At 41.1% G+C, this 22,375-nt stretch overlaps 1 protein-coding gene across 4 annotated transcripts in view; it reads right to left on the reverse strand.

Moving 5' to 3' along the window:
• Positions 1-22,375, reverse strand: part of DPF3 (double PHD fingers 3) — a 1,486,280-nt gene that overhangs the window by 308,048 nt on the left and 1,155,857 nt on the right. For all 4 annotated transcript variants that reach the window (XM_044074663.1, XM_044074664.1, XM_044074665.1 and 1 more), the window contains one exon: positions 12,522-12,634. In XM_044074663.1, coding sequence (XP_043930598.1) covers positions 12,522-12,634 — 113 coding nt within the window. The remainder of the gene's footprint in view (positions 1-12,521; positions 12,635-22,375) is intronic.

A 22,375-nucleotide genomic window follows, 5' to 3' on the forward strand; every position in this document is an offset into this window, starting at 1 on the left:
GAAGTGATGGCAGAGATTTGGATTTGGAGAGAGAGTCAGAGATAGAAGTGGTAGGGTCAATATTAACTAAGGACAGTGTGGTCTGTACAAGGTAGCTGTTGAACCAGGAGGAGATCAATTCAGTTTAGTTACTGGTTGTTGGGGAAAGAGTGAAGTTAATATTTATGGATGACCATGAAAGTTTGTGTTTTTTTTTAAGTTTGTATTGAAGTTTATTATAGTAAGTTTGTTTATCTACCTTGATATGGAGTCTAGTAAGGTTTCTTAGGTGTCTAAGTACCTGAATTGAGTTTTGAGTCTTATGTTTATGGCCTTCTTTCCATGTTTTGTCACATTCTAACATTAGATGTTGCCTTTCCTTAGTAAGCATTGATGCAGTGTTGGATTGGACTCCCATTTTGGACTGTAGCAAAGTCGTTAAGGATTTGCAGAAAATGTCACTGAAGTGGGAGACTGCCTAGTCTAGAAGCATGGATTTTTGTATATTCCAATTATCCTGAGATCATGTTTTACTAAAGATGTCTTTGTTGGGCTTGGCCGAACTTCGAATGGCACATACTGCCAAGTGATCACTTATGGCATCTGGTAGGCACCCAGCTGCAATTACTTTGTCAGGTTTATAGATGAGAACCCCATCTAAGGTTGACTGCCTGCTGGAACTTTTATCTATTTGAGTGGGGTATGAAATTGAGTGAAGCTATATAAATTTATGGTTGCTGTTAGGGTAGTGTTGTTTATAAGCTGCCAGTCTATGTTTAAGACCCCTAGAATGAGAAGTTCATTTTGGATATTGAGATATCCAGTGAAGGAGATTTTTGGCAGTATTGATGTTACCTGGTGGGCTGTATAAAGCTGAGATGCAGATTTTTTTTTCCATCATTAAATTTTAGTGTTGCTAAAATGATCTCAGCATTGTTAAATTAGACAGAAAATGTCACAAGTGGTATCCTACAAGGCTCTGTACTAGATCTCATCCACTTGGGTGCATATTTTTGTGGTATAAAAGCTGGTAAAGGTACTATGGCTAACTATATTTCCTGATGACTGCAACCTGGGGGAGAAGTTATTAAATCCTATTTTGATATTCAAATTCATCAGCAAGGGACAGAACAAACAAATACTTGGTGTATCAACTGTGAGCTTGCCCTTAACATCAAGAAATGCAGCACAGTTACTACCGATTGCCATATAGACAACATACATTTAAAATTTGATACAATCATCAGGGATATGGGTATGTATGTTAACAGACCCAACTTTGAACCCCATGTCGCTGTGACAGTTAAAAAAAAAAAAAAAAAAAAAAAAAAAAAAAAATCCTTCTACTCGCGCACCTTATCCTGCATGGTATCTACACAAGGTCAAAAGTTAGTCATCCCTTATTAGGACCATCACTGAATATAATGCACCCTTCTACACGCTCCTTACCAACACGTAAACCAGCTTGAGACAACTCAACATTTCCTAGTTCCTCACCAAAATGATCTTAGATCTCAGCACCATTAGCTACTCAGACTAAAAACCCTGTTCCTCTGCTCACGGTCATACAGGCCTCTGAGGGATGATCTCTGCTTAGCTTTCTGTGCTACTAATGACCTGACCTGACACACACGGAACTCCTTCACCTAAACAGGACAAGAGGCAAAGACAGCACATGTTCCAGAGCTCTGAAACTGCAACATCATGTCATCACTGCCAAATGGAGTAAGATGCCTAACCTAACACATCACACATTTCTGGAACAGGCTGCCTTTACCTATCAAGCTGACAACTTCCTCCAGCAACCTTTAAAATCAGTCTGGAGGACTGGATAGATTATCATAGATTTTCACTAGGAACACTTGGAGAAAGTCTACTTAATGGAGGACACTGTAAGTCCCACACCAGTACTGGGTGATGTGGCTCTGCTTCCTGATGGTGTCCTTTGCCTATCCTTTGCCCCTAAGCTTAATAAGAATCTATAAGGAGAACATGCAGACATCAGGACTGAACCATTTACATGACAGTGTATGCTCTCATCCACCAGCTAATGATGGTAAGCAGAGATAATCCTATTTAATGCAATGGAGGTCTGCATGAAAGACATCCAAAAGCAGGCAACACACAATGCTGGGTATCTTGTAGAATCAGCCTTGAGTGGCACTAGAAGTCTTCCTGTGCAAAGAAAAAACAGTTTAATACTCTGCAAAAAACATGTTAAAATCAATTTAGGTGCAGCATTTCCCTTTTTTTCCTTTGACAAACAGGTACAAGCAAGCAAAATCTGAGGGTAATGCTATTCAATGCTAGAAGTCTAAACCTCAAAATGCACTCACTCGAGGCACTCCTTAAAATGGACAACATCAACATCTGTGCAGTGACAGAGACCTGGTTCAAGGCTCCAGAGAGCACCTCTGCATTGCCAGGCTATAATTCATACCACACCTTTCGGCTACCTAACCTGGACCGAAACACTAAAGGCAGAGGCGTGTCCATATTCATTAAGGATATCCACACCTCCAGGCCAGTTGCTCAGCATAATGCATCCGAGAATATCCAAGTGCAACTAACTCTGGGCAAGACCACAATCCAAATTGTAGCTTGCTACAGATCCCCCACCATGCCACAGGATTCCCACTCCTCATTTCTTGATACACTGGAAAATATTAGGGTACAACCTAACACCCTAATAATGGGCGATTTCAACTACCCCACCATTAACTGGGAAAACTACTCATGTGCTAACTGTTGTGCTCAACTTTTTCTGGAATTCATAACTTCCAACGCCTTGGATCAACTTATCCACACCCCCACCAGGGGCAGCAATATCCCAAACCTGGTCATTACCAACATGGGCAACTGGTGTTCCACACCAGAGGTCAATTCCTCACAGATCCGACCACAAGCTAATCACCCTAGACATTCACATCCCACCCCCACCCCCATTAGAGAAACCACCGTAAAACATTTCTCCAAAGCCAACTTCATGCTTAAGACAGAAGTGGCAAACTTCACGACACTCATGCTGACGGACAATAGAGGTATGACTGCTGAATCCTACACAAATGTACTTTATAAGCACTTACACGAGTGTATGGATCATGCAATCCCTAACAGAACCAAGATGCTATCCTCCAAAAAAAGGAAGCCAATCTAGTGGTCCCCTGCCATAAACAAACTCTACAACAGAAGAAAGAAACTGCTGCAAAAAAGAGTAAAATGTCATGATTGGAGGAACTTCCTGGTCAGTCTCAGTAAGAAGGTGAGATCCCTCATAAAATCATCCAAAGCTAGTTATAAAACAAAATCGCCACTGATTCTAAATACAACCACAAAGCATTCTACAGCTATGTCAAGAATCTCAATGGCAACACTCAGATCTACTCTGAGTTACAGCACAATGGCACTAAATATACAGTACCAACTGATATTGCCAGCATCCTGGCAGATAGGTTCAGTGCTTACTTTATCACCCTCATCCCCTAAAGGGCCCATCTCTATACCGGAAGAATGCAAAGTTCCTGTAATCATGGCTGCACAGGTAAAAAACACACTCTCCAAAGCCAAGAACACAGCATCCATGGGACCGAACAACATCCCAGGCTGCATTCTACATGAACTACAGAATGAACTGGCACCCCACCTAAGTACCATGTTCAATCATAGCCTCACCTCAGGCTTTGTGCCCACTGAATGGGGCACAGCAACAGTTACCCACTCCACAAAGGGTGAGCCACCACGGACCCTGGGAACTACCGCCCCATTAGCCTGACGAACCTGATCTGCAAGGCTATGGAACGTATCATCATGGAACTTATAAAGAATGACATTGGTAATCTCCAAACTCTGGACCCTACCCAGTTTGGGTTTGTAAAAGGCAGATTATGTCTCCTAAACCAGACAGACCTTTCTGAAGTGATCATCAAAGCCGTACATGAGGGTAAGGTGGTTCACACAGCCTATCTAGATCTCGCCAAGGCTTTCGACACCATCCCCCACTCTGGAATTACAGATAAACTCACTAAACTAGGTATAAATCCCTATGTCACAAGATGGATTGCCAACTGGCTCATGGACAGAACCCACACTGTGAAAGTAGCAGACTCCAAATCCAACTTCAAACCAGTGACAAGTGGAGTACCACAGGGTTCAATCCTGGGTCCTCTCCTCTTTGGTATCTACTTCTCTGAAGTACAGGCTAACACAGAAGGTCTTTGGCTAACGAAGTTCGCAGATGACTGCAAACTAGGAGTCATAATCAAAACTCCTAACGATGTGGACATCATACAAAAGGGCCTCACTGAGACAGACGCCTTTTGTCAAAGCCAAGGCCTCAAGCTCAATGCCAAAAAGTGCAATGTCATCCCTTTTGGTAAAAACTCTGTACTCATGAACTACCACATAGGCGGTAGTCTACTTAACACCGAAAGTGTGATAAGAGAACTTGGGACACAGGTGGACAGTAGTCTCTCCTTTGATAATCACATCACCACAGTAGTCAGGAAATCCTTCTACGTGGCACATCTCATCACAAAAGGTTTCTCATCCAGGAAAAAAAAGAGGTCATTGTTCCCCTCTACTCGTCACTCATTAGACCCATTATAGAGTACAACGCCCCTTTTGGTATGTACCTCACAAGACATCTACAACTGGAAAGGCCACAGAAAATAACTCACAGAGGTACAACACCCCTTTTGGTATGTACCTCACAAGACATCTACAACTGGAAAGGCCGTAAAAATACCTCACAAAGAGGATTACCAGCCTCAAACAGATGCCCTAAGCAGACAGTCTCAAAAAACTTCAGCTTTATTCAGTCGCATATCGCCTACTCCGAGGTGATCTCTGCCTAGCATACAAAGCTATGTCAAACCCAGAGGAGCTGTTGGACATGCTCCACTTAAAGAAATCCCAATCCCTCTGAGCTACATGCTCTAGGGACCTAAACCTTGTCACCACAATCAATAGAACATGCTGGAGGGATAGATTCCTGTCCCACAGACTTCCCATACTCTGGAACAAACTACCTATCTATATCAAACAAAGCTCCTCATTAGCACTCTTCAAGAACAATCTTGATGGTTGAATGGGAGATAGGAAATTCACCCCGGGGATCACTTCTGTGGCTCTGCTCGACAGGGGCAAAGGAAAATAATTTTATTGGGTGGCGAAAGCCAGGGTACCATTTGGCTAGGCTTATATAGGCCCTAGGGCCAACAGCCTAGTACCTACCTATGAACAAATGGGACAAATAGCTGTTTACCTAAACACAAGAGTGTTATGAAGTCGATATTTTATTGCTTTAGTTCAGATAGCCATATTGTTTAAACACAGGTTTTCAGTGGATTAAATTTAGCCAGGAAGATGGACAAACTTGTTTGCAAGACTCTGAAAGTAACAGAAAGAAAGAGGTTTCAAGTCCCCCAACGATGATCTAACAGAGATTTCAAATCCCCCACACACATCTATAAAAAGGATAGGTTATACAATCCAGTTACAGCAATGCCTTGTTACTGGCAAGACCTGAACAGTTTACTACAGTCAGCTGTACTTCAACAATAGACTACTGTTTGATGAAGATGATTAAGACTATGAACTGCTAACAATCTTCATTTTTACAACTCTGTGTTTCACTCTTCTAGCTTCCATTATGTCAGTAGTAGAACTGCCTGCATCCTATATAAATCTACTCAAACAAACCATGCTCTTCTTCAATTGATGACCTTCTAAATGAGTACCTAAAAATAGCAGCCAATAGCATTGCCTACCCTATCTCAATCCTTATGAACAGGTAAATCTAGGAATCCCACGTTCCCTCTCGCTGGAAAACGTCACATATTATCCCTCTGCACAGAGGATAAAAGTCGACAAACATTACTAACTTTAGACCTATAGCCATTGTATCTCCCCTCACCAAAATACTAAAAAAATGTATTCAAAAACAATTGCTAAACTATCTCTTGCAGAAATAACATATATCCCCTACACAACATGGGTTCCATCCTTCTCATAGTACTAGTACTGCCCTCCTAACTTGTATAGATACTGTCAATAAAGCTATAAACAATGGCAAACTAATCTCTTTCGTATTTATAGACTTGTCTAAAGCCTTTGACAGAGTTGTTAGCAGCAAACTTCTACTTCAAATTTCCTCACTAGGTCTCTCTCAGCCCTCCCTTCTATGGTTCAAAAGCTACCTGTCCAATAGGTATGAATCAGTAAAATGGCACTCCACCCTCTGTCCTTACCTCCTAGTACCCACCAGTGTACCACAAGGCTCTATCCTCGGTCCTCCCCATTTTCACCAACACAATCTACAATTCCATACAACAGGCCATTCTAATACAATAAGCAGATGATTCCACTATCATTTGCACATCTGACAACTTAGGAAGCTTTAACAGCCACGTAAACATGGCGTCCTAACTCAAATCATGCTCATCCCAAAAATGACCAAACTACAATTTTTTTCCACAAATCCCTCTTTCATGAAAAAACAAAAATTTAAAGTCCTCGCTCTTGATAATACAACCAATGAAGTCACTTCTTATAGTAAACTATTAGAGGTGATAGTGGATGATAATTTTACATTCGACCTGCACATGCAAAATTGCATAAGAAAAACTCGTCAAAAACTATGGATGCTTTACAGAGCCAAAAACATTCTTACTGATGCAACTAAAACTACATTTCCCACTACTTCTCTCCTCCCCGCTCTTCTTTATGGTGCTCCCATCCTTACTAACCTCCAGACTTCAAAAAATTTAAAAACTGAACAATTCTGTAACAAAGTTCCTAAATTTGCAGTGCATACACCTTTTAGAACTCACCACTGTATAGCACTGAAAATCCTAAATTGGTTAGAATTGTCACATCAACTAACATACACAACTTCTTACCACCTTTAAAATTATCCAGCCTCCATATGCCTGTCCAGCACTAAAAAACATTCTATACAACTATGTTCCTAGTTGGCCAATAAATAAATAAATACTAAATAAGCAAGTCAGTTAACCAGAGTGTGTTCCTGGGTTGCTCTGAAAGTGGCTCACAAAGGTAGAAAGAATACTGAACAGCAGTAAGGCCTTTTTAGTTACGTTCATAATCTCATTAGCACAATGTAGATGTGCTGAGTTGACTGGAGCAATATTACCTACACTGAGGCTGAAAATATAGCAAAGCTACTAACCACCAAACTTCTCTCCCGACCTTCTGTCCAACAAGATATACCTGAAACTGGCTTGTCTCCAGCTATCTCACAAGACCAAATACTAAAAGTGCTATCAAAAGCTAAAAATAGGTGCTGAAAGTATCCCTACATGCATCTTAAACAGCATGAAGCCCAATTTAGCCAACCCCTAACACTGTTCAACCTTAGCCACCATACGTGGTGTACCTCATGTATAGAGAATAGCTACAGTCATTTACCTGCAAAAGGGAGTATCTACCAGAGACACAGGTAATTCCGGAGCCATAAGTCTCACCTGCCTCATTAAAGCCATGGAAAGTCTTACCGTAGACCTAATCAATAAGGACACAGGAGAACCTCCAAACACGGTTTCCATCTCAGTTTGGATTCAGCAAGGGCAGGTCATGCTTATTCAACTTGGTGGCCTTTTTTTGAAAGGTCACCAAGACAATGGATGAATGGCAAAGTGGTACACACTGCATACCTCAAACTGGCCAAAGCTTTTGACACAATTCACTACGGCACAATAAAAAGTTAAACTATGAATAATCCTTTACATCACCCACTTTATTGCCATGGATTACAGATAGGATGCAGGAAAATAAGGGAAGTTACCTACAACAAGACCAGTCGCCAGTGGAGTTTTCCAGGGTTCAGTGCTGGGACCTCTCCAGTTTGGCATCTACTTCTCTGAAGTAAAAGCCAATACCAAAGAGATCTGGCTAAGTTCGCAGATGACTGCAGGTTAGGAGCAGTCACTTAATCCCCAAATGACTTAGCCATCCTGCAGGAAGGTTTATCCTAAATAAATAACTGGTGCCAAAATCATGGACTGAAATCAAATGCCAAAAAATGCATTATTGTATCCTTTGAGAAGTTATCTATCCCAGGGAACTACTACATTTACAATACATCCTTAAGAGCTGACCCAGTTCAGAATTTGGGAGCTTATGTGGACAGTGATCTTACTTTTGACCAACATATGTCTACTGTCTCAAGAAAGTCCCAGTATATTGCACAGCTTACATGTAAAGGGAGTGTGTCGAGATCTAGGGATATCATTGCCCCCCTTAACTCAGAACTCATTAGGCTGATTTGAGTACAATGCCCCCTTTGGCATGTATCTGTTAACACACATGCAACAACTAGAACACCCACCGAAACAACTTGCTAAAAAGATACAAGGCCTAAACAACATGTCCTACATGGACCAACTCAAAGCCTTGCCACTATACTCAGTATCCTACAGACTGCTAAGAGGTGACCTGTGTCGGGCATATGAGGCATCCTCTGACTGAATTCTGATGGACCAGCTGCACAACAGCAAGTTAAATGGCATCACAAATGCTCTAAAGGGATCTAAACCTCTTCTGCAACATCAACAGAATAGTTTGCAGGGACAGATGCATCTCACACAGGATACCACTATCTGGAACAGACTCTTTATCCACATAAATCAAAGTTCATCCCTGTCCAAATTCAAGTGCAGCTCAGACCTATCGATGGGAAACAGAAGATTTACCCCAGGACTGCACCCTGTACTACTAATGGGCAGAAGCAGCTCCTAAATGCTTTATCCCACACTTGGGGACCCTGAAATTATCTACAGTCCGATCCCAATTATTCGAATTATCAACCATGGGATGGGTAAGGCCAGTCTTAACCCCAAACAGGATAGGTTAATGCAAGCAGCAAAAGGGAAACTTACTAAGCTTAAAATGGCCTATAATGGCAACTAGCCTAGTACTTACCCATGAACCTATAAGACTTTATACTAATCATCTTTTGTCACAGGGGCTTTTGACATGTAGCTATATTTTCCAGTTGATACAAGTTGATTTAATGAAACTTTACAAATAGAAATTAATAAAAATGCAAAAGAAATATGTTACAAGGAAGTACTTAAGTCTAACACGTAGGGGAGGGTGTCGGCAGCCAGTAAAATTGAAGACGACCTGTACTGTTCTACAGCAAGGAAAGAGAACAACCATCTTGTTTACAAATACACGTATCAGGGAGAGGGGTTAAAATGACCAGCTGAGTGAATATGTACATACTACTCTGGTATTATCAGTCTAAAAAATCATTGCGCAATGGTTTAGAAGGAGAAATAAGTGACCACTGGAGATTTCACCATGAGTAAGCCTTCAAGGTGATCTAACTCACTCATGAAATAACAAATATATCTTTTACTGAATCAGGATAATCTCTTTTCACATTTTTTTACTAAATTCACTGTTTTCTAGTAATCACCTTCTCTAATTTTAAACAGCCTGTGTAAAAACTATAACTACAAAGAATAACTGAGACTATGCATCTAGTACAGTGTGTTTTCAATACATTTCTCCTTAAAATATAAAGAATTTCCTACCATAATCCTCAGCCTTTGTTTTTTTCATTTTGTTACCTATGTGTTTTTTTAATTACATGTCTGAATTACAAACATGTTTTTTTTTTTATTTGCTTACTTTAGTAAACTTGGCCGTCTAACTTAGGTTAAGGCCCAGAAGCGCTGTCTGGTTAAGTAACTTTCTAAGAGTTACAGAAAAGGTAAATGGCTAGAGGAAATCAAACCTAAGACTATAGAATGAAGCTTGTTTTCAGCTCATAGCCTTCATCCTCTGTGCTAACTTTTTTTTTTCTTTACCGTAATGAACTAATCCATTCACTGGTACAATAAGCTTCACCCAAATCACAGAAAAGTCACTGAGCCATTCCTCCAGATACGAAAAGTACTTGCAACCCATTCAAAAATATATGCTGCATTGTACAGAAGTAGACCACCAGGCAACTACTTGGAACAACTAAAATTTGGCTTAGTACATTCTTCTTTTGTGGGTGAGTGTTGCAGTGTCAGTAGTGCAACAGGTAGCAGTCATCTTTGGTGCAGAAGACTGTGGGTTCTATTCCAGCATCAGGTACATCAATAGCTGACACTATAATGCAGCATATAAAGGGGGGGGGGGTGCTGTACTCCTGAGTGAATCATCCATTGGATGAGACATTAAACCAAGATCCCATCCTCTTGAGTTAGTAGTAGATCTGGTGTATGTAAAAGATCTCACGGCACCTATTGAAAAGAGCAGGGGAAGTTCCCAAATGTCCTGGTCAAATTTCTCCTAGTAGTAGTTTAAATACCACACAGCGGTGGTGGTGCTGCGGTAGCGTTGTCACCTCACAGTAAGATGCTGTCTGGTTCGATTCTCAGCTAGAGCGTCTTCTGTGTGGAGTCATGCATGAATGGGCGAACCTTCGTTGAAGGTTGTGCGTCAGGGCTGGTAACTCAGCATGTAAAAATCAACTACCAATCATTAGCGGACCGCAGTTCCGCTGTGGCGACCCCTAACCGGGAAAAGCCAAAAGACACAACAACAACAACAAGTAGTTTAAATACCACCTCAGTTATCCCTTGAAAAGATGCCACTACTAAGTGGGACTAATTTAGTCAACAAAGACTAAATAAATTTTACGTTAATTTCTGGGAAAATGTAGTGCAAAAAGTTAATGTTTATCCTGCATTTCTTTGATTTTAACTTAACCACAATGCAAAACTGTTAATGTGTTTAGTACACAACAATTTTCTAACTTGATTGGTCCTTGCCTGAAATATGCCCGTGTCTTTCCAGTGAAGGTAGCTTCACCATTTGAGAAACTCTGGTGTAATCAGACCACTTTTACATAATCCAAGGACACCTAAGCCCATCGAAGTGAATACACTGATTTTTTTTGTTTGTTTTAAATGTTAAAGTTACATTTCACCCCCCCACAAACATACAAATCCTGCATGGAGAGCTCTTCACTCCCTTAAACTAAAGAAATTAAATCTGAGGTTGCAAATTTTCCATGTTTGATTAAACAGGCTTGAAGGACAATGAATCACTTTAATGTAAATCAGTAAGGCAAAGGCACCCCCTCAGCACTGCATTACAATTTAGTGACACTTCTGCCTTGACAAAAAGGGCACAACTTCAAATCACATAACTGTGACTCATGAAAAGTGCAAAGCCCAAACTTCTCTTAGCTTTTTTGTTGCACGTATGCTAAGGTACACTGACGTCCTGGAGGCAAAGTCTCCACCCAAGGGGTGCAGGAGGTTATACCCTCTTGCAAAAACAATGTTAAGAGAAGTATGAATTTCACATTTTCTAAATGAAGTAATTGTGTGACTTTCAATTTCAACAGGCCGAATACAAAAACACAAAACAGCTAACTGACTTTACATATGAAGAGAATTAGCTCTTCTGAGATTAAGAAGCTAACACAATGCGGTTATCATTTAATTTTGCTGGTCTTACATGAAATTGTTCCTGCATTTTATTATAGATCGCAAGTACTACTCCGCTTTGAAGGACGTACTGCTGCTGTACTCCCCTTGTTAGCAGGATTCAGAGGCAATCATACACTTTTGCACCATGCAGAAGTTAAGAAATAGGACTAAAAAAGCAATGACTTTTGGCTTTTCCCGAGTAGGGGTCGTCACAGCAGATCACCGGTCCGCAGATTGATTGGCAGTGGAGTTTTTACAGTGTCGAGTTGCCAGCCTGGCACCCAACCTTCACAGAAGGCACACACACACACACACACACACACACACACACACACACACACACACACACACACACACACACACACACACACACACACACACACACACACACACACACACACGGACGCACACACCTACCTGCATGTCTTTAAAACTCACTCAACTGCAAGGAGGACATGCAGACTCAGCTCAGAAGGCACTCCAGCTTAGAATCGAACCGGGGAACCTCTTGCTGTGAGGCGACAGCTGCAAGTATAAAATCTATCGAGCTAATGTAGCTGGTTTACAATATTTACTAACCCCCTTGGTGACTGATTCTCATACAGTTTTTCTTTCCACTTTCCCTAGGTCACAGTGTCAAAGATCAATGCAATACACATGGATAAATTAGAGTAGGCAACATTCAGTGTGTGTTTGAAAGACTGGATAGATAAATGATTGGCACTAGCCCGTGCATACCCTGCAGATTCTACAGAGATACTAACCAGAAGTCAGGATCAAACCTAGATCCCGAAGCCACGAGTGTGCAAATGTTTAATCTTAATGAGTTACCATAACCAATCAGTCTACCTCCCTCCACCTTCTCAAATCCGAATCTTGCATTCTAAATCTCAAAAAGAAAAAAGCATAAACCCTCAAAAGCCTTAGAGATTTGTGGTGCAAAGCTCACTGTTGCTCAGAAGGACAGATTTTGGGCACAGTTTTCACTGACCAGTACAGCTTTCAAAATGAATGCTTTAACAGTAAGTGTATAATGAATTCTGAATGACAACAGTGCTGAGAAAAAAAAAAGGAAGGAATACTTACATCATTTTCTGAGGTCCCACATAAGGTGCATGACTTGCATTCGATACACTGCCACTTGTAGGTTTTCACAGCTTCTGTCATGTTCACTGTGAACTGCAGACAGGTCGGGTGGCCTGAAACATGAAATTATGAAAACACAATTTAGAAAAGAATATGAAACACGCAGCTCCACTGCAAATAAAATACTGAAACGAATTTTGAAGAAGAAAAAACATTACCAGAAAGAAGAGGTATTATCTCTTTAAATGCCAGACTCCAGAAAACCTCATTAATACCATCCAACCAATTATGTCACATGACCGTTTCAAATGGCTTCCTATAGGATAGGAAGGACAACAGCTAGTACAGCTGATTTGCTGGAATCAGCATTTCAGAAATTGGCAATAAGTCTAAGTCTACTTTACTTCACCTTAAACGATCTACTTACAGAGTACAAACAAACAAAGTTGGTGAAAGTGATCACCGCCTATGGCACAATGCAAAGGTTTTGTGCAATGGACACAATTTGTTAACAATGAGTAGTTTTAAAAAGTGCAAAGTACAACAGTTCTTAGGCAAAGATAATTAAGAAAGATGAAGGAAAAACTAAATTTAAAGCCTACATGGAAAAAAGCCAACTAAGGCTGGCCTTACGGGTGCTAAGATCCACAAGTTGGTGTCAATTTTACTTGAGGAAAGGAAAACAGTCTTAAAGAGTCAAAACATAGCTGGGAATCTTCAACAGTCCTTGACTACCAGCTAGCAAGCCTCTAGTTGGTGTGCATGTAAATAACAGTTCTTCCAGGGAGGGGATCCCACATCATATAGTGTACTAATGTCATAACTTCAAAGATAACAGATTGCTGAACTGGCAACCAATGCAGACTATGTAGAACTGGTGTTAAATGTTGGTAATGAAAAACAATTATCCAGGTTGCAGAGTTCAACACAAGCTCAAATAGTATAGCCATGTTATACCAGAGTTCCTCTAAATGACCTTGGTTAGATGGACGTTATTAGCAGAGTGTAAGGTCAGCACTGACTACCCCTGTTCATGATGGAATGGGTGCCACACCCGGGATGAATATCCAGCTGTCCAGGTTACGCTTGAATATGGTCAGTGAAGAACTCTGCTTTATGGGAATTAGGAGTATATTCCAAAACAGCAGCAATCACTGGAAGATCTCTCTCTCTCTCCAGCATGTTCTGTTGATGTCACAGGCTAGGTGACTCTTGCCCCATTTGATTTGTGATGTGCAGCATTTCCATTAAGGCAGTGTCAGACACTGCCATGTAGGCTAGGCACAAGTCGCTTCTCAGCAGCCTATAAGACACTGAGTACAGTGACATGGCTTTCAGTCTATCCACAAAAGAGATGGCTTGGAGGCCCTGAATTTTCCTCATGAGAAACCTCTGTGGTCTCTCCAGCTGCTGCAGGTGTTTGGCGAGGTGCATGCAAAATGATGCATTGTACTCTATTAGTGGTCTAATGAGGGTTGAATACAGTGAAGTTATAACATCCTTAAACCTGGATGCGATGCCCTCACTGTAAAGACACGGAGGTCGAAGTTTAGATTTCTATCATCCTGAGCTCCCAGGCCTCGCACCATTGAGTTTGAGCTTAGGGGGAGCTGTCAATACTGAAATTAGCAGGGATTCCTCTTTGCCAAAAGGGATAATATAATGCACTTTTCATTTAGTTTTAGTCCATGGCTTTGGCACCAATCGCTTGTCTGTATTAGCCCCTTCTGTTATATGTTAACATCATTGTGGGACTCGATGATTGCACCCAGTTTGCAATCAACAAAGTTGGTTTGCAATCAACAAAGTTGGTAAGCCACAGGTGATCTACTTTAGCCTGGACTTCCACAAAATAGATTCCAAACAGTAATGGGCCCAACACAGATCCTGTAGTATGTCACTGGTGACTGATGATCTGGTAGAGGTGGAATCCCTGTCTTTAACCGTGTGTGTTCTGTCAATGAGTCAGTTCGCTACCCATTTAGTGACATAAGGGTTAATACTCAGCTGGGAGAGTGTATCAATTACACCAGAGTGGGGAATTGTGTCAAAAGACTTGGCTAGGTCAAGATGGGTGGTATGCACAAGTCTTACCTTCATCCAGGGCTTTGATGACATGCTCAAAGAAGTCTACCAGGTTTAACAAGCATGACTTACCCTTAACAAAGCCAAACTGGGCTGGATCAAGAGTTTGAAGGTCACCTATGTCCTTCCTGATACTGTCCATGGTGATTCTTTCCATGGCCTTCCAAATAAGACTGGTTAGGCTTATGGGTCTATAGTTCCCAGGGTCAGTTGATAGGTCCCCTTTGTGCAAGGGGATTACTGTTGCTGTTCTCCACTCTGCTGGTACATAGTGAGTTCTCAGGCTATGGTTAGAGAGAGCACAGGTGGTCCCACTAGGTCTTGTTTAGATTGCTATGTAAGCAGCCTGGGATGCTGTCTGGTCCCACTGAAGCCGTGATTTTGGCCATGGAGATTGCAGATTTGGCCTGCTCTCTATAGATACCAGGGAGAGGACTAGTGTCAGGAATGCTTTTTGGTATGGCTGGTGGGGACAGGGGGGGGGAGTGACGTTTGTGCAAATCTGTTGACAAGCAGGTTGGCAATTTCCTCAGCTACAGTACAAGTGGTACTATCCACTACTAGTCTGGCACAAAGCTAGACATTCCTTTTTAGATTTCTAACATAGCTAAATAATGTTTTATGCTTATCTTTAACTAGGGGATACTATTTTAGCTTCATATTAGCTTTAGAGGACTTTACAAGATATCTGACTTGCTTGTTCAAGCTGTGGAGGGAATTTTTTTCTCTGCTGAATCAGTTCCCTCTTGCTCTTAAGACATCAGTTTCTTCCTCTTGTTATATAACCTATTTATGCTAGGGTTCCACCAGGGTGGCTTGTTTTTCCAAGAGGACCTGGTTTTGATCCTGTCAGGTAAAGCAGAGTCTACACAGTTTTGTTTATACAGGGCAGTTGTGTACACCTCTGCATAGCAGTCATTGCTGACTGCGTTTTGCATGAGGTTTGAAACTTTTTATGCTATTGCTTACTAGGCTGTAGTTAGCGTTGGAAAAAATTTTTTTTAGTTTTATTGCTTCTGTGGGGATGTCAGATCTGATAGTTACTTTGAACGAAATTGATTTATGGTCCGACCTTATCATGGAGGGTACCACATGGGGGGTGCAGTAACACCCCTTGTTGGTGAGTACTAAGTCTAGGACATTTGAATCCTTTGTGGGGGTGTGGACTATCTTTTCCAGGGCATTTGTACTGACAAAGTCCAAGAACCTCTAGGCAATCATGTTTGTGCTCATGTATGTCACCCAATCAATGAAAGCATAGCTGAAATTTCCCATGACCGAGGTGTTTGGCTCTATGGTGAGTGACTCCAGTAAGTCCAGGTAGGTGATATGTTTCTCTTGATTCACGGTGGAGGACCTATAGCTAACAATGATGTGGTAGGGTATTTTGCCTACAGTTACCTGGACCTGGAGTTGCTCAAGAGTCATACTGTTTTACCAGTCTAGAGATGTACTTAGCTTTAATGAAGATGGATACACCTCCCCCTTCTTGCACACTCATTCTTGTTTTGAGGTCTGAATGTGTGGAAGGCATTGTAGCCTTGCACAGCAGGGGTGCTCTCCACAGCCCTGAACCATTTATCAATGACTACATAGATGCCAGCATCTTCCAGGGAGAGGAGTGCTTCCAGGGAATGCAGTTTCCTGTTTAAGCTCCTACCATTAAGCATCATAACCTTGAGTTTGTCTCGAGTGTATTTTATTACATCAGAATTTTTTTTTTTTACATTGCCTAAAAAAGCAATATGGGGAAGCAAGAGTCTTTGCCAGTATCTGAAAGTCTAGAGTAGACAGGTGCAGACTGTCTCTGGCAAAGCAGCATGGTCTATCGACCATGTCCTCCCAGGCTGACAGATACTGGATCTACCAGAAGCTAAGCCAATTGTTGAAGGCTTATCATTTTTTTGTCTATATTGTGGCATCATCCTGGGTGAAGGTAGAACACTGCTTAAGGCTAGGGACATACCTATCTGGGACAATGAGAGTTCAGTCATGTCTCTGTTCATAGAGTCCAGAGAGGTATGTCTCAAATTATTCACACTAAGATGGACTATGACAGAGTCATAACAGTACTTGTAGAGTTACCTGAGTGCATGCATGATTTGATGGATTCTGGCACCCGACAGGTAGCTGACCATGACCTTCTTGTCCAGCCTGGTGAGGGGGACATCTGTGTGTCAAACTATTGAGTCGCTTATGACCAATACATTTGGTTTTGAGGCATTTTACCTTAGGGGCATTTGCTGAGACACTGGTATGTGTGTTATGTGTAGTTGTTTCTATTGGTGTTGCGTTGCACGCACATGGTTTGCACTTGGGAGGTCTCTGATCTTTTGGAAGGCTTCTAGTGAGTACCTCGATGTATGTGGGTTTGTGTGTCATGACGTTATCTTGTGTGAGAGAAGTGCTTATGCTGACAACCTGTTTGTTGTTATACAAGAGGATTTATTCCAATTTCATTGTATAATTACATCTCTCACATACTGTATTTGTTTGCTTTAGGAGTAAATGGTTGTCAGTACATGAAGCAATTACTACTTTGCATCAGGATGCCCATGTCAATCAGGCTGACCAGAGAAATAGTGGGAAACTGACCATCCATTATAGCAGGTTAATACCGCAAGTGCTATTAAGGAGCAAGCAAGTTAGATCAGATTTTGCTCTAGGATTAGCAAGGGGGCTTATTCTAAAGAAGGTTAGGGATGACAAACTGTTGCAACACTGCTCAGTGTGCAGCTGAGTTGCCTACAGTGCAGCAGGGAAGCATGGGAGGTTTCTCCTGACAGACATCTAGGGAAAAATTTGTTTCCAGACATTTGCATCTATACAGGGCACCAGTAAACCCCACTGCATGGTATGCATCAAACGTGACGTACAATTAAACACATTTAAGCTGATCTATGAATAAGAAAGCACAAAATGATTCTTCCTCCAGCAATCCCCAGCTCATACAAGGTTAGAGCCACACTCTTCTGCCAGAATGGTGCAGGGGGGCCTTTCTTAATGTAAGATGGCTGAATTAGCCACAAGGGAGCAGGGGAGCCTTTCTTAATGTAAGATGCCTGAATTAGCCACAAGGGAGCAGGGGAGTCTTTCTTAACGTAAGATGGCTGAGTTAGCCACAAGGGAGCAGGGGAGCCTTTCTTAATGTAAGACGGCTGAATTAGCCACAAGGGCGCAGGGGAAACTTTCTTAATGTAAGATGGCTGAATTAGTGCTCAAGTGCATCAATACAGGCTAGATTCAGCAGGTCTGAATCTTGACTGATATCTAGGTAACAGTACAGTGAAAAGCAAGTGCAGAGAATGAAGCAGCCACAAACAGTAAAACAGTAAAAAAAGAAAATAATGCACACCATATAAAAGAGAATTAAGAAATATTCTCAGGTCATTCTCTCATACCACTAACGGTTGGTGTTAAGTAAAAACTGTTAGAAAATCTTAGGAATGACAAAGACAAACAACAGTGAACTATGTGATAAATGTAAGTTAAACAACATTGAAATAATGCTGCCAGAAATCTTTAAATTAGTTTGTCTTATTAAAGTTTCACTAAAAGTTTTAGAAGGAATTCTGTTCAAACACTAAAAAGGAGCCATGGTATTAAATTGCCTAACCCTTCCTGCCATCAGCATAGAGAGTGATCAAAGTTCATTGCGTTCACAAGAATTTGTCTTTTTTTTTTAATTACTTTTTTTCCCTGCTACAGTTACCAGCCATTAAGCCATTAGTTACTCCCCAAAAGTAAAACAAAACAGTTGTTAATAAACCAATTTTAGTAATTCTTCTTATATACAATATCAGCTAGCCACAAGCCTTGGAAACTGAATAATAAAATTCTTTACTTGAACGAAATAACATAGTCTGAAAATTAAAACATCCAAGCAATTAACTACACAAAGAGGTAAATATGAAAGGTTTAAACACAAAGGCGGCATTACAAACACCAACACCTATGGCTCTATATTATATAGATGAACAATTAAAATCTCGAGTTACCTTTCATCGGACCGTATATGTCGAAGCTGTTGGACCGTATATGTCGAAGCTGCACATCATCGAACGGCCAAATTATCGATTTCTTTCTAAGTGAAAGAAATTGGTAGCCCAACCACTCATACCACATTACAACAAACACTATGAAAGTGGGGGGCCTTGCCCCCACACCCTGCGATGTTGGAGGCTGTGCCCCCCCACACCTCCCCTAACTAAATATACTAACTCTGAGATCACACTACAGTCAGGAAAAGGGCAGATTTAAAAGAATGGCCAACCTATTTCTTTGCCTTAGAAATAAAGTGATGATTTGGCCGTTTGAAGATGTGCAGCTTCGACAAAAACAGGTCGATGAAAGGTAAGCAGAGATTTTAAATTGTTTGTCTATATAATATAGACCAAAGAGAGAGGTGGCGAAGACTAAGGATAAGGCATATGGAGAGTTGTATGACAGATTGGACACTAAAAAAGGAGAAAAGGACCTGAACTGATTGGCTAGACAGAGGGACAGAGCTGGGAAAGATGTGCAGCAGGTAAGGGTGACAAAGGATAGTGAGGGAAACATACTCACAAGTGAGGAGAGTGTGTTGAGAAGATGGAAAGAGTATTTTGAGAGGCTGATGAATGAAGAGAATGAGAGAGAGAGAAGGTTGGATGATGTGGGGATAGTGAATCAGGAAATGAAACAGATTAGCAAGGAGGAAGTAAGGAAAGCTATGAAGAGGATGAAGAATGGAAAGGTTGCTGGCCCAGATGACATACCAGTGGAAGCATGGAGGTGCTTAGGAGAAATGGCAGTGGAATTTTTAACCAGATTGTTTAATAAATTTTGGAAAGTCAGAGGATGCCTGAGGACTGAAGAAAAAGTGTTTTATACCTATCTTTAAGAATAAGGGTGATGTGCAGAGCTGCAGTAACTACAGAGGGATAAAATTGATCAGTCACAGCTTGAAGTTATGGGAAAGAGTAGTGGAAGCTAGGTTAAGAAGGGAGGTGATGATTAGTGATCAGCAGTATGGTTTCATGCCAGGAAAGAGCACTACAGATGCAATGTTTGCTCTGAGTGTGTTGTTGGAGAAATACAGAGAAGGTCAGAAGGAGTTGCATTGTGTCTTTGTGGACTTAGAGAAAGCATATGACAGGGTGTCTAGAGAGGAGTTGTGGTACTGTATGAGGAAGTGGCAGAGAAGTATGCAAGAGTGGTACAGGATATGTACGAGGGTAGTGTGACATTGGTGAGGACTGCGGTGGGAATGACAGATATGTTTAAGGTGGAGATGGGATTACATCAAGGATCAGCTATGAGCCCTTTCTTATTTGCAGTGGTGATGGACAGGCTGACAGATGAGACCAGATAGGAGGTCCCATGGACTATGATGTTTGCAGATGACATTGTGATATGTAGTGAGAGTAGGGACCAGGTTGAGGAGACCCTGGAGAGGTGGAGATATGCTTTAGAGAGGAAAGGAATGAAGGTCAGCAGGGCTAAAACAGAATATATGTGTGTAAATGAGAGGGAGGGTAGAGGAATGGTGAGGATGCAGGGAGTAGAGTTGGTAAAAGTGGATGAGTTTAATTACTTGGGATCAACAGTTCAAAGTAATGGTGATTGTGGAAGAGAGGTGAAGAGGAGAGTACAGGCAGGGTGGAAAAGAGTGTCAGGAGTGATTTGTGACAGACGGGTACCAGTAAGAGTGAAAGGGAAGGTCTACAAGAGGGTAGTGAGACCAGCTATGTTATATGGGTTGGAGACGGTGGCATTGACAAAAAGGCAGGAGTCAGAGCTGGATGTGGCAGAGTTAAAGATGTTAAGATTTGCACTGGGTGTGACGAGGGTGGACAGGATTAGGAATCAGTATATTAGAGGGTCATCTCAGGTTGGACAATTTGGAGACAAAGCAAGAGAGGCGAGACTGCGTTGGTTTGGACATGTGCTGAGGAGGGATGCTGGGTATATTGGGAAAAGGATGCTAAGGATGGAGCTGCCAGGTAAGAGGAAAAGAGGAAGGCCTAAGATAAGGTTTATGGATGTGGTGAGAGAGGACATGCAGGTGGCTGGTGTGAAAGAGCAAGATGCAGAGGACAGGAAGAAATGGAAACAGATGATCTGCTGTGGTGACCCCTAATAGGAACAACCGAAAGAAGATGATGATGATGATATAATATAGACCCACACCTATTTGGTTCTACTGCAATCTTACTACTAACTTTTTACAATCATTTATTGGCTACAGAAAACACAGACAAACCAGAAAGAACTGAGCTCAACATCTTTGCTCAACAAGCTTCCACTTTCCAGTGTAAAATAGCCAGAGTACTTCAAAAGGCAAGCTATAATCACTTTTGTAAGAGCTGGTCATAAATTAGGGTCCATACCTCTCATCTGTCCCAGATTTTTCTCAAAAATAAATGTGAATCTGGAAGACTATCAGTCACATTTTATGGTAGAGTTTTCTTATAAATAAGAAAAAACATCATTAATGGATCCATAAGAAGGCTTCATTCTACCTTAGCAGCTTAAGTTCAAAAACTCAGCAGTAAAGCAATTTTGTTCAGCAAATGATCAAGTTATGGAATATTTAAATGACTGTTATAATGTGTATTAAAAAAAAACAGCATTTGGCTAATTCATGTACGGGTATGTACAAAGCTGACATTATTTTATTATGAGGCAAATAGCTAACAAACCAGGTGCACTTTCGATTATAGAAAGACATTATTAGAAAGGACAGAAGCAATGTATATTTTGAATTTTAAAACAATGACAGGGGTTAAATTTGGATTTCCATTGGAGGGCTTTCTTCTGATAAGCTGATAGAATAATTGTTTGCTACTTTGATTGCTTTTAATTTGGTGCGTTAATGTTGTTCTGAAACATTCTAGAAGATATTTTGAACTTAAAGTGTGAATGTGGAATCAAGCCTTCTTATGGATCCATTTTTTATACTGTTCCTGGACGTTATGGTCATTTGTTTACTTACATTCATAGCACCTGACTAAAGAAAGTTGCAGCAACCCACAGAGTATCCACCAAAAGCAGGTAGTTGATTAAAAATGGCAAACTTCAATGCCATCTTTATACCAGCTTCACAACTTTAACAGAACACTAACACACAGCTTAGAAAAATGAATTAAGTAGGAAATGTGAGCTCCCTATCCAATCTTTACAAAAATGAAATATCCCAGCTACAACTGCAACCATTTTAGCCCCAAAAAAGTGAGTTAATGATGGATGCAATTAACTTTACTTGTTAACCCACTAAGCTCAGAAACAGCTGTCTCTCTTTAGATGGAGCCTGGGAAAAAAGTCTGGTTAAATGACTTATTCAGAGTTGCAGAGTTCACAGATAAGGCTCAGGAAAATCAAATCCAGTACTACAGGATAAAGTTGTTAGCAGGTGTAGCTCCCACTGTATTTTATTGCAGAAGTAATGGACTGCAGTTTTTCATTATACCACAAGGTGGAGCTCTTTTTCAGGAATATAAAAGACAATTTTGAAAGTGAAAGAGAGGAGACTTGAACACTAGCTGAAGGAGGGAAGACTGAAAGACTAGCTGAAGGGAAAATGGCCTTGCAGCATGACTGGATTTTTTTTGTCTTCTAGTGTTTTGGGACAGAGAAGTGAGGTAGCAGTTTGTGTCCGTCTCTTGCTGAAATCCTGGATGATAGTATTTTGTGGATTCCGGAGAGAAGTCTGAAACCAGTAATTCCACACCTGCATATGAGTCAGAAAGTAAAGGAGCTCCCTTGGGCCTAGTGCAGAGATTCCATAG

The sequence above is a fragment of the Protopterus annectens genome, chromosome 6.part0, assembly GCF_019279795.1.
Source record: "Protopterus annectens isolate FY-2018-M chromosome 6.part0, PAN1.0, whole genome shotgun sequence".
Taxonomy (NCBI): Eukaryota; Metazoa; Chordata; order Ceratodontiformes; family Protopteridae; genus Protopterus; species Protopterus annectens.